Here is a 13,149-nt window from a genome sequence, read left to right as displayed (position 1 = left end):
CGCACGTGTGTGTGTGTGCGTGTGCGTGTGGGTGGGGGTGTGTGTGTGCGTGTTGGGTGGGCAGCGGGTAAGAAGGGGCAGTCTATTAATAGTTGAGTCATCAGCGCCTCAATGTTCAGAAATGGCAAATTGTTAGATCCCCAATGGTGATTATTACTTGCTGTCAATGACCTTCATAACAAATTAAAATGATGCGTGTGGGACAGAGCGTGCTCTTTAATGGGCAGACTCTGCGTGCGTGCGTGTGTGTGTGTGTGTGTGTGTGTGTGTGTGTGTGTGTGTGTGCCTGCATGCGTGTGTGTGCGTGTGTGTGTGTGTCACACAATGGCTGAAGGCAGGCCTGCAGGGTTGAAGCGTTTCCTCAGCATGCCAGCAAGACCTCGCTTGTTGTTTTCCAAACACTTTATAGCATCAAAAAAAAAGGAGGAGGAGGAGGAGGAGGAGGAGGAAGAGGGGGTGAGCTGCTGGCAAATGACCTTTGTCGCATTGAGACAATCACAGCACACAAACCTGTTGTAGGAAATGACGTGGTTAAAGATTGTTGATTGTCAAAAAGTCCCCCGTTTGGCTTTGCAGATTCTTTTTTGGTGAAGATTGCCAAAGTGGTGTTTGCTCAATCAAAGACGCTTTTGATTTTTCCCAAACGCCGAGCGGGTCGCTCGGCCTCGGCACCAATGCACACGTCTTTGCTGGTGGCGCAAATTTGCTTTTGGATTGCTTGGATTTTTTATTTTTTTTGTACTGAGGAAGAACCCAGTCCATTTAGTTGAGGATCTTGCCTTGGCTGAGGTCTCAATGGCGCTGCCCTCAAGGCAACACACTTGCCGCTTTTCATGCCTGGATTTCTTGTCTGCTCAACACCCGCCATTTGTGTGTGTTTGCCATATAAATCTTTGGATTTCATTTTCCAAGACATTGGACAAGTTCATAGAAGAGGAGAAGCGACGCGTCCTTGGATTTACTGCCTGGCCATGCCGCACGTGCCCCCCCTCCCCGCTGCATGCGGCCATGTAGCAAGCAAACGTGACATCTTGATCGATCTCCCGCACCCGTTGATCACGTGCCTTCATTGTGTCATGTGGCGCGTGTAGGGGCCAAGTTGGGTGCTGGGGTCAATGGGGAAAGATCAGGGAAGGAACTCGACTGCGAGCGAGCTCAAGGGCCTTTTCTCCAATGGCATGCATGGACTTCCTTTGCCTTTCCTCTTCTCTCCTTCCTTTTTCCTTCCGCGCATGCACATCCAGCCAAAGGCGAACGGGAGACGACACCTCGTCATCCCTCACTCACGCTAACCACACAACCTGCTGCCAACACAGACCGAGAGGGCGGCGTGATGAATGTGCATGCGTGTGCGTGTGTGTGTGTGTGTGTGCGCGCGTGCGTGCGCGCATGTGTGTAAAAACACATTAGCAATTGATCTTGCCTTGACGTCCTCAAAAAGAAACACTTCTGCTCCCATCTGCCTCCATCCGCGTACATGCAAACAGTGGCGGACACACACACGCGCACACACACACACACACACAAGTATAATCCACAGCCTCTCCACAGGGCCACAGATCATCATGCGCCAGTGATAAAGTTAGTGAGATGTCAGGTTGGAGTGCGCATGTGTGTGTGCGTGTGCGTGTGTGTCAGTGTGTGCGTGTGCACTCCCACTGCTCTTTGAAGCCTGAAAGAGTGTCGGCGAAGGCGGCGGGGAAACAAAGGTGGGTCGGTGCCAGGGAGAAACTTACGGCAGCGCTCCCCTTCTTCCTCGCCTTGGTCGGTCGGGAGAGACACCTTCTGGTGGGGAGGGGAGGGGGGGAGGCGCTGGGGGTGCTCAGGGCTTGAAACACCTCCAATAGAAGGGAAGAAGGAATGGGGATCCATAATATATGCCAATTGGAGTGGTGATGAAGTGGATCAAATTCATAACGTTTGCAGATTCAATTTGAGATTTGTTTTTATGCTTTTCAATTGATGCATGCATTTCTTTGAACTCAAAAACATCGAGTATTTTTGAATGTGCAACTATGCTGGCACTCAATGCAAGTAATCAATATTTTTTCATTTTAGTGGAAATATCCTATATTTATTCATTTCAATTATTATTATTATCTGAGATACATGTTGCATTTTAGCATTTGTACTTAATAATAATTTCATAATTTCTCCTTATTTGAAAATATGTTTGGCTCCAGTTACTGTTATTGTACACCGTATTTCTCATTTCATCTGATAATTATAGAATGCAACATTTGAAGAATTCATCTCTTCATTGGTGTCGAGCTCCTCTTTGAATACGTACAACAGTAAGAGTCAAGCGAACGACAAAACTCGCAATACGTGCCTCACGTGGCTCATACAAGTGTCAAAATATGTGAAGCAGCAGCAGCAGCTCCATCCAAAACACGTTCCACAACACCAGAAGTGTGTGTGTGTCTTTCATCACATTGCTTTTCAACAAAAATGTGTTCTTTTGTCACGCTGTTGCGGCTCCGGCTAATAAATATAAATGTTTGTGATTAGCATCTCGGTGGCACAGGTGCGCGTTTGTCGTCGAGCGAAGGCTCCTTCATTAATTTCCCGCCACGGAAAACGTAGCGCCGTGCCGCACCGGCCGAGGTGTCCGAATCGCTGACAAATGAACTCGCACATTGTTCATGTGCGCCACCGAGGAAGAAAAACACACCGCAAAGCCAAAAAAATAGCCTACAGGTGCTCAGATTTATGGTCCTAAAGTGGCTCTCATTTTGCGTTTTATTCATACCTAAGAGAGCCACAGAAAACAAGACTGCAGTCAAGTTTGTGCTTCAATGTTTAGAACCGCACTGGAGCGCTAATGCTATTTGTTAGCGCCTCTATGGCATTGTGTGTTAGCATTAAGCCAAATGGACAGCCATCTTATAAGAGGGGGTGCACACTTTTGCAGCCACATTGGCTCGCCCTCTCGAAAAGCTTCAAAACCAAGTTCAATTGATCCACGTTAATGGTGGAAATGTTTTTTTTTATTTCTATATATATATCTGAACCGGGTGTGTAGACTTTTTATATCCACCCTATGTGAAAAGGAGTAGCTCCACTTTTGTGGAACGTGGCGATAATGTGACATCCGTTTGGAATGAACCACGTGGCGCTTTTGGAGATTGCGGCGGGCAAAGGGAAGAGCAAACAAAGGCAACACAAATCAAGTGCGCCTCAAAATGGGTCGTTTTTCACGAGCTGCAAAAATGTTTTATTAAGGGCGGGGGCGGGGGGGCTGCGTGGTGGTGGTGGGGGGGCGAACACCTGCCTTAAAATGTCGTCTCAACATCTCCCGAATGCCATTTTGCTTAATTGACTTGGAAATGGCCCAAATGTATTGCTGAGTGCGGTCTAATTAATATTAATAATAAATGCCATTATTAACATCAAAGAACATCTGGTGCCCCTGTTTACCGCCGCGCCAGCGTTCTGTTTTCATCTCGCACAAAACAACAACGTGCCTTTATTTCCATTTATTTGCTCACTTCTCTTTTTGTTCTAGTAGTAGTTTTGATGCCAGTCTTGGCTGTCTTCCCGCGAGGTCAAACGGAAAGCGGCGGCGGCGGCAAATGGACGTCAGCCGCCCGCCGTGTGAAATTTGGAAGCCCCCCCACTCCACTTCTTCTTTTCTTCTTGTCTGCCTTCTAGTTGTCGCGATACCTCCGAGACTTGTCACATCCCCCGCGGCGGCAAATTACAGATTAAAAAAAGTGAATAAACATCTGCAGCTTGACACCGACTCCTGGAACTTTTGACGTTAATGGATGGCGTCACCAACGGGAAGATGCACGAGGGGACACCGTGTCCTCGTTCGGCACGTTCCCGTTGCGCTCTTGTTAACCGTTCATGGCAAGAACCTTCCGTTGCGACATTGGCAACTGAAGGATTTCTTTTTGTCTTTTTTTGCAAAACGGTGCTTGGGCGCGCAGATCCCTCTGGTGGATTGCAAAGACATCATCAATGACAGCTTGAGTCAAAAGATGCAGCGCTTCGAAAAGAAACACGGACGTCAATGGTAGCAAATTGTGGATTTGAGCGCCATGGCGTTTTGCTGCCGCCACATTCCGACAAGCGGCAAAGGTGCAAAGCCGTGCCTGCCTGCCTGCCTGCCTGCCGAAGACTTCCCTGTCAGCTAGTAAACGTGCAACTAATGCGGCGGCGTTTAATGATAATTGTTGTTTGCTTAATAAATTCCGTGCGCGCACATCGGCGGGAATGTCGGCGTCAGCAGTGTAACCAAACCTCAAATTGATTAACTTGCACACCGACCGCACAGCCGTGGCTGGCAGCGCTCCAAATCAAAAGAAGCCCGTCCGCGTGCGTGCGTGCGTGCGTGCGTGCGTGCGCACGCGTGAGGCCGGATGGTGTTGTGTTGCTCCGGCGTAAGGAAAGAAAGTCCCGGCGGGCCCATTTTTAAAAGCCTAATGCCTTTCAAATGATGTCATCACATTTTAGCTGCCACCCCCACCCCCTCCTCATTTCTGCCCCACATCAGCCGCCCCCTCCCCTCTCCAATTTTGGGGCCGGCCGATCACATGATGCATTAGAATAATGGACTGGCAAGAAGCACGCAAACATTTTAGTCGTCTTTTTTTGTTTGTTTACGACACGTCGATTTCCTGAAAGTGATACGACGGCCATCGTAGGCGCTCCGGCCGGGTTCAGGGCGGGAGAGGACGCCGTTACGGCACAATCGTTCTCTCCTTTGACACGCAAATGTTGACGTTCTTGACCGAGAGCTGAACGAAAGGACCCGTCACGTGGCATCGCGGCCGACGTTAGTGACAAAGACGAATGTTGGACACAAATGGCGCAGCAGCACATGCAGACAATCGAAAAGTGTGTCCTTTGCGGGCATCCATTGAGCGATATCGCCGCAGCGTCTTTGCGAGCGTCTTTGCGTATTTACGCAAGCGAGCGTGTCGAACGACAGAAACGCTTCAATTGTTTCCGCTTTTATAGCGTGCCGTCTCCCAAATAAGGCCATTTTGAACTCAAATCCAGTTGAACATATTAAACGGCGCATTGTGGTATCATTTGCCAGCGTGAATTCAAAATGGTGTCCAATTTTACCATTCATATCGGAACAGACACTCTCAAAAGTCATATTTCCTGCTCTTGTTGGGGTGGCGTGTCACCATGATGAGGCGTCTTTTTTCCTTTCTCTCTTTTAATGGGGGTTAGGTGTGGTTGCTCGGCACGCACGCACCCGCACAGTGGCGGCTCTCCATCAATTTATATATTTGTCAGTCAGTCATGCAGGATGCCCTGCTGTCCCTGCGCGGGCGGGCGTTCTCGGGGAGGAGGCGTCTCACACGCGCAATCGCGCACTCGCACGCACGCACGCAGCCGCGCACTCGGAGGGGAAGTGCGGCCGACAGCCGGCGGAGTGACTGATACTCAGCCTGCCTCCCAGATGGCCCGTTCAACTCTGCTCCAATCTGATCCGGGAGCCTTTGTTCTGGCATGTTCCATTACGCCGCCGTGACACCAGTAAAGGCAGAGGGGAGAGGAGCTGCTCTCAGATCAGATACACTTGAATTAAACATGCCTCTCTCTCTCTCTCTCTCTCTCTCTCTCTCGCTCCTCCGTGCCTTCCACACACACTCAGATGATAAATTCATCGCATTTGAACATTGATGGAATAAAAGAATGTTGCCTTTAAAGATCCATTCATGTATTTGGAATCTAAGTGTGAGAATACACGCGTAGGATTGAAAGAACAAATGTCAGACGAGCCATCAAATTTGCACAAAGCTATCATTTATTCCAGCGTCAGTACGAAAGATGCGCTCAATCGTACGTTCAACTTTTCCAACATTGTACAGGTATCGATGAGAACAAAGTAGGACACAAAGCACTTTGGCCTGTCAAGTGGCGCAACGCTGCCATCTACAGGCATCTCTTTGTCATCATCGTTGCGTCCGAGCGGATTCCGATCCGAGACGTCCGGATTGCGAATGGAAACATCCGTGTCGCTTCGGCGATACGACCGGACGTGTCATATCAGCGCGTCGGCTAATGAGCGAAGCTAGCTAGCGCAGGCGGGCGGGACACGGTAGCTAAAGTAGCCTGACACCTATTGTTTACATTATGGAAAGGGCCAAAATGTTTTTTCTGTCTTGGTTTTTCTTTGCATTTTGAAAACCTTAACAAAGATCAATTTCAGGCCCAACACAAAGGCGCGCCGTCGGCTTGACTGCTATTTGAAATGGTGTTGCTCTTTGGCGTATTTGCGCGCCGCTAATCAGACAGTCAGTCAACATTTTGAATGGCCGTCCAAACACGTCTTATCTGATGAGCGCGCGATTAAAGCCGGGCGCGCCAGACGTCGGTCGACCTTTAACGAGCCGAGCCGCACAGCGCCGTGCAGCGCGCGTTAACGCCTCCGACAGCTCGCTCGCTTTGCATAGACGAGAAACGGGAAAAAGCGGGAGGATCGATATCGCCGGAAGATGCCTGGTCCGGCCGACCGACCGACGGCGTGTGAGCGACGGGGCCTAATATACGAGGTGACCTTCAAAATGTCATAAATGTGTTGTGCAATAAAGTGTCAATATTTGTGGTTCTGCGCCGCGCCGTGACTTTTACAGTAATTGGAGCGGCCACATTAAAAGAGACGGATCGGTCGACTGATTAAAGACACGCGCACGTCGCTACCTATAGGCCAGCACGCACCATGCACGCACACACGCGTGCGTGCGCACGCCTTTCCTTGCATGCGTGCGTGCGTGAGTTTCCTGTTAAATCAGACAGCTTGTGGAAAAGTGATCCATATTGTTGCATACTGTCTTTATCATTGGAGTCGGGCAAAACATGTCAACGTTAGCTGTTAGCATGACATGACAATTCGGATGGATGCGTGACGGTTGTGACCTGGCAAGTGTGATGTCACGGATCCAAACAGGTGAATTTTTCTGCCATACTCGTATTTCACAAACGCGAATGGCGTGTTTACTAGATGAGTGGGCGCGCAGATGAGATGTGGAGAAAATGTGGGGCTCCCCTTCAAGTCAAGGCAGCAGTGTACAAATCCAGGACACGGTCTTCCTCCGTTCACACTGGAGCATGTGTTTGCGCAGCCTGGCTGGTGGCATGTTTTGGATTTTTTAATCTGGCCTCCATCTGCGCGGGGCAGGTGGGCGAGTGTCTGCCGCCGCAACGGCGAGCGAGCGAGCGAGCGAGCGAGCGCCCGGGTAGGCGCGTGCCAAAAGCCGATGTGTAGATGTGTGGCGGCGACCGCTGGAAATATGTTTGTGAGACGGCACGATGGGGCCACAGTATGGTGCGCGCCCTCGAGGGGGGTTCCTGGCATCTCCATCCAGTTGGGCCGCCCGTCGTCTCCATGTGTTTGGTGCTTTTTAACCGCCAAGGTCTGTGCGCGGCGGCGGCGCATGCGTCCCGCCCGCCAAGTCCGCTTTTGTCACTTGTGCTTTTTTGGGTTTTTTTTGCCCCATCAAGACAAAAAGCGGCCGGCCCGTGGCTCAACGTGGCAATTCTGTTCTCGACGTGTTGTTGTTGTTGTTGTTGTTGTTGTTGTTGTTGTTGTTGTTGTTGAACACCTGCCGCTCACCTGCTGGGCTCTGTGTGAACTGCGGCAGAGGCCAACGCGCTCTCCCAGGCAGCAATTTTGCAGATTTATTTATTTTTTGCTTGACTTGAGAATTCAAAGCTAATTATATCCTTTTGGCAAATTTTGGAGGAGCCAGATGCAGCCTTTTTATTTGTTCAAAGCACTGCTCTTCTTTCCTCCGCTTCCTTTTGCACCGACTGCCGAATGTTCTGGCGTGTTATTGTGTGTGACCCGCTGACTTGACTCTTTCCATTTTGTCGACCGGCGAGCGAGCGAGCGAGCGAGCGAGCGTGAGGCACGTGCAGGAAAAAAAAAAAACCTCATTGTGCGACGGTCGTGGCAGCCATCTTTGATCAAATCATCTCAAACGCTTTTTTGAATTTGGGACGACCCACGTTTGGTGGAACCGAGACGGGGCCTCCAGTCTTTGTGTCATGACTCGTGAAGGTGCGGACGAGTTTCCACCACGGATGATTTGCGCTGGGCTCGTCTGTCTGCCGTTAATCGCCATCAATTTGTCCCAGATGTTGAAATGAGGTTTTCATGTCACATGACTTGTCAAGGACGCTTTTGACGCTCAAGCCGTCCCATCCGTCAAGCCCGTTTGTGGGTATTTTTAATTGAGCGACTCGACGCGTGTTTTCCGGGCTCCCAGCTTCGCCGAGTGTCAGCGCATCAGAGGCGGCCGGCCGGCCGGCCGGCCGGCGTAACGCCGCTCGCCCTCACCTCGCTCGCACGATGCCTGCCGCTGTCAACGCCGTCGGAGGCGATTGCGTTGATAACAGACGCGGCGTCGCACTAAAGCGCCGGCGTCATCGATTTTCTGCGTTTTCTTTTTTTCTCAACGGCGGGTGGGGGGGGGTCAAAAGCGTTATCACCCCGTCATATCTGTGACAGCGAGCTGTCACAATCAGCTGGCGGCGCAAGGGAGAAAAATCCCGTCGTGCTGACACAGGCAAATCTATTTCAGTTCGTCGCCATTGTTCCTTCATCTTGAGCGGGACTAAAAACGGAAGGCGGTGGCAGAGGGAAACTTTCCATCGGCCGTATTATTAAAAAGGAACCGTCGTTAAATGAACAAGCGTTCACTGACGCAGCTTAGCGTTGACGATGCTACATGCTAATGCTGCGACTCTGCTTTTCATTCAAGTGCGCCATTTTGTTGGATGAGATTTTACATGGCCACCAATTTGCTCGACTCGTTTGCATTGGATTTTAATTTGGAGAAGTTTTTCTTCCATCCTTAATTATGCTTTAAATCGGGGACATTAGATGTGTGTGTGTGTGTGTGTGTGTGTGTCCTATCTTGCAGATCCATTAGATAGAACATAAACATGGTACAATGGATGAACATAAGCACATGGAATGTCCTGCTTACAAGTCGTTCCGGTTGGATTCGTTTATATCCTATGTGACTTTGTCTAGATTATGTTTGTAAATATGCTACATGAGAGCTATGGAGACAAATATGATTGCTTCATTTGAGTCATAAGAACATTCAAATCCAATTTGTGCGTGCGTGGCTGTTCTGAGCAGCGAGTCCTGCGTTGCCAAGCAAGCTTTTTCCTCTCCAGATGTGGCGATGACGGTTATGATGATAGCGCGATGATGATGATGATGACGACGTTATGATTATAGCGTGATATGTTACACCCCTTTTCTGTCTCCAGATGCCGGGGAAGAGGCGGCTTCGTCAGCTGCCAAGGCGGCCGTCAGCGCTCCGCCGTCGCTGTCGCAGCATCGCGAGCGTTCGCTGGGCTCCGCCTCCAAAGACTGCCCCTACTGTGGAAAGTCCTTCCGCACCTCGCATCACCTCAAAGTCCACCTGCGCATACACACAGGTCAGTAGAATTGATCAGGGGGAAAAAAAGTGTGGATCCTGCAGCTTGGTTTGAAGTTTGAGGGCAACCTTTTGGCGCCTTCCACTTTTGAGCTTTCCCGCTCCATTCCATTGACATCCTTGGGTGCCGCCGTCGAGATCCGAGCGACAGAAAACGCGGCCGGAGATGTCAAGCGCACAGATGGTCTCGGCTTCCGAGTCGCACGCTCCCCAAACGTGCGAGCGGGCGGGCGGGCGGTGCCTCGGCGCACTCGCGTTGCTCCTTGTTAGTCCGCCGCGACCTCATTAACTCGTCCTCGCCTCTCGGCGTATAAGTGAAGTTGGCCTGATTCTCGTCTTTCCCTTCCAACGAGGCGCCGGTGTCACGGCGGGACAAGCAACCTGGTCCGACCGAGTCCTTCTCCTGAGATGATCCGTGATTTCATTGGAATCTTTGATGTTCCTCGCCCCTCCCTCAATGTCAATTGATGTTTTACACATCGTCCGCCGTTTTTGTCCCCCATTCAAATTGAATGTGCCCGGGCGGCGTCCATGTTGATTTGGCTCAGCGTAGCTTTTGCGCACACGTGAGCAGCGTGATGGATGGCCTCCAATCATGGCGGCATCGGCGACCCCGGTCCAGGAGCGGATCCGGAGCCGCTCTCTTTTCCTTTTCCCGGGCCTTTGAGCGAGAGATTAACGAGGCGCTAACAGCCGCTTGAAAGAAATGAAGTGAGCTGAAATTTAGCGCTCAAGAGCTAACGTTACGGCCGTCGTTTCATCTCAAACGGGGAGTGGGCAAATATCCATTAGCGGAATGGAGCCCAGTTTTTTGGAGGTAGCTAACAGCGGCGAGCTAATGAACACACTGCGGAGGGTGATATTTCATTATACAAATTAATGCTCACATTTTAATGGGAAAGTCACATAATGAATCCCGGCTTCAGTGACAGCAATTAGAGGGCCAGATTGTCCCCTTCTGGACAAGGCGCTATTTAGCAGTAAGCAGCTGCGCGTTTGTGTGTGTGTGTGTGTGGGTGTGTGTGTGTGTGTGTGTGTGTGGGTGTGTGTCGGGCGGGCGGGGGGGAATAATAATTAAGAATTTAAAAAAAAAGAAAAGAAAAGTCCAGTGCGGTGACAATAATTTCTTGAGGCAGGCTGGCGTGAGAGTGTGTCACTTAACCTTACCTTAACCTTGTCATCAAGACACACTTCAGGCTCCTCCCCCTTCTCCAACTGAGTGCTAGCGTAGCTTAGCAATTTATTGGATCTCTCGCCGGCACAGTGTACAAAGAACTACATGCTATTTTCCTTTACATCAAGAGGAAAACATCATCAAGTCCAGATTCTTGTGTTGTTGTTGTTTTTTTCAATTTGAGTTCTCTGCTGTTTGCTTTATATTGGTTTCATTTTGGACTGGAATAAGGTCATGCTGATTTCAGTCCAAATTTGTCAATGTACTCATTTCTTGTTTATCACTGCCAAGTTCCTCACGCGGCCAGTCGTTTCTGAGCGTTTTAACAGATCTTTTGTGACCCACAAAATATTTTGTTCTGTGACAATGTAGGTAGAGAACCGACCCCAAAAACGGTCGGACTTTCCTTTTCGAGCTGTTTCTGTCCTTCATTGATCAGCAGTCAAAAGTGGCTCGCTTTCACCCAAAACAGCGCTTTCTGACCAAAAAGCAGAGAAAACAATTTTGGGGGGGAAGGAGTGAAAGGCAACATGTCAAGTCTGCTGTCGACCCAAAGCGAGTCCAAGTGGCCTCGGGGTCTCATTGCCAATGTCACGTAGCCAAAGCCAGAAAAGAAGAGAAGTGAGCCGCCACATCCGCAACGCCATGATACCCCAGGCCAATTTCAACGGAGGGAGGGAGGGAGGGAGGGATGGATGAAAACTTCATCTGCTCAACACTTAGACTTGTGGGGACACCAAAACTATATTGTTGCAAGGAAAAAAAGTGCTGGCATGTTTAGTGGCAAAATGCAGCTTTTGCCTTGCGCGTATGCGGCTTTGTGTGTGTGTCCGTGTGTGTGTGTGTGTGTGTGTGTGTGTGTGTGTGTGTGTGTGTGCGGCAGCCACAAGCCAAATGAAAAAGAGCCCATTGAAGACGGTGATCAAGAGGAGGAAGAGGAGGATGTGTTTCCAAGATCGGCGATGTTTTCCAGGGCAAACAACCTCGCCGCCGCCGCCGGCTTTCATCTCGGAACGCGCGACAAAAAGTTCCGCCGTCCTATTTTTAACTCCCGAGCATGGATTTCCCGCTGGCTGGCGAATGCATCATGTGTCGGGCGGCCGGGGCGGGGGAGCTTGTGCTGTTTGCGCCGATATCAATTAAAAGTGGATTAACGGCTACATAATGACCTTTAGCTGTAAATTGTGCGTAATGTTGCAAGGCAGGATACAGTCGAGTCCCCAGATGTCACGCCAGCCCCCTTTGACGTATGACGGAGCAGATGTCGTCGCAGCGGCCGGCCGTCAAGACGCCTTTTGCAAATGGCTGGCCCAGCTCCTTCCATTATGCCCATTGCAAATCGTATCTCTATTTGAAGAAGCTGTCTGGATGATAACACAATTTTATTGACGGAACATTTTAGAGACAACGTGTGCATGTGCTCCGTGATGTAAACGGCAAACATGTACAAGAGGGCTCAACAGAAGACCGTTCCGACCAGCCTTGTGACCTTGAACAAGTAACTACTTTGGTCGAGTCATAGTCATGTTTTAGATGACGAGTACCTTGCAATAAGTAGACCAAAAAAATAACGGGTAAAATGAATGAATAAATAAATAATGAAATAAATAAATCGATGAATGAACGAATGAACGAACGAATGAAAAGTAATTGGTTGGTATCGCCAATGGAACATTTTTGGACGCCATTTGTTGGGCTCTGTCATTTTAGGCTAGGTGGCAATTGTTTCTCTTCGTATCCTCGCCCATTGAACAAAGTCAAATGGCTCGGAAATAAAAAAAACGGCTTAGTGGAGGGTTCAAGTGTTCATCTTAACGGACAGCTGGAGGACGCTCGGGCTGGCGGCCCGTCCCATAAACATAACGAATGTTTTCCTCTCCGTTCGGCATATTTAGACGCAGCTCCGCCGGCATTCGTCTTGATTTGCCCCCGCGCACATTAACGAGCTCTTAAGAGGAGGATGAGGGGGGGGGGGGGGGGGGGGGGGGAGAATCACATCAGTCTAATTTGCGTCTAATTTGGCCGGCGGAATATCATTTTGTCCAGTTAGAGGAATCGCGAATGGTAATTTGCATGGGGGACGTTTCCTTATTCAATCAGCAGCGAGCCTGCACCGGCGGCGGCACTTATTGGGTTAAAAGCTCATCTCTGCTGCTTGACTCCAAATCCAGCGCGGGCTCAGGCGCGGGCCGAATGCGAGCTTGACGGCGTCAAAAGAAAATGGATCAAATGGGCGTCGCTCTTTCTCTCGCTCGGCTCCATTTGCCTTTGTGCCCGCTCCTATTCTCCGCCCGCCCGCCCGCCCGCCGGCCAGCCGGCCTGTATCAATATTGTATCGAGTCGCTGTTTGCGGGCCTTTATGCCACGGCTCGGCAGTAGGTCTGCAGATTGCGCAGTCTTTTTCTGGAATGGTGCCCTCTAAATAATGATAAACGACTTGAGCAGTATGCCATTTGCTAATTATATCCATGATTTACTACACAGCCCGATTTAAATCATTCAAAGCAGCCTGGCGTAACAATGCCTCTCTTTTTTCCCCCCCAGCCGCGCGCAAGC

At 50.1% G+C, this 13,149-nt stretch overlaps 1 protein-coding gene across 2 annotated transcripts in view; it reads left to right on the top strand.

The window, feature by feature from the left end:
- Positions 1–13,149, top strand: part of znf536 (zinc finger protein 536) — a 119,733-nt gene that overhangs the window by 82,926 nt on the left and 23,658 nt on the right. For both annotated transcript variants that reach the window (XM_037246957.1, XM_037246956.1), the window contains exon 6: positions 9,250–9,420. In XM_037246957.1, coding sequence (XP_037102852.1) covers positions 9,250–9,420 — 171 coding nt within the window. The remainder of the gene's footprint in view (positions 1–9,249; positions 9,421–13,149) is intronic.

Source organism: Syngnathus acus, chromosome 3, assembly GCF_901709675.1.
Source record: "Syngnathus acus chromosome 3, fSynAcu1.2, whole genome shotgun sequence".
NCBI lineage: Eukaryota > Metazoa > Chordata > Actinopteri > Syngnathiformes > Syngnathidae > Syngnathus > Syngnathus acus.
This window is presented reverse-complemented; position numbering and strand designations above follow the sequence as displayed.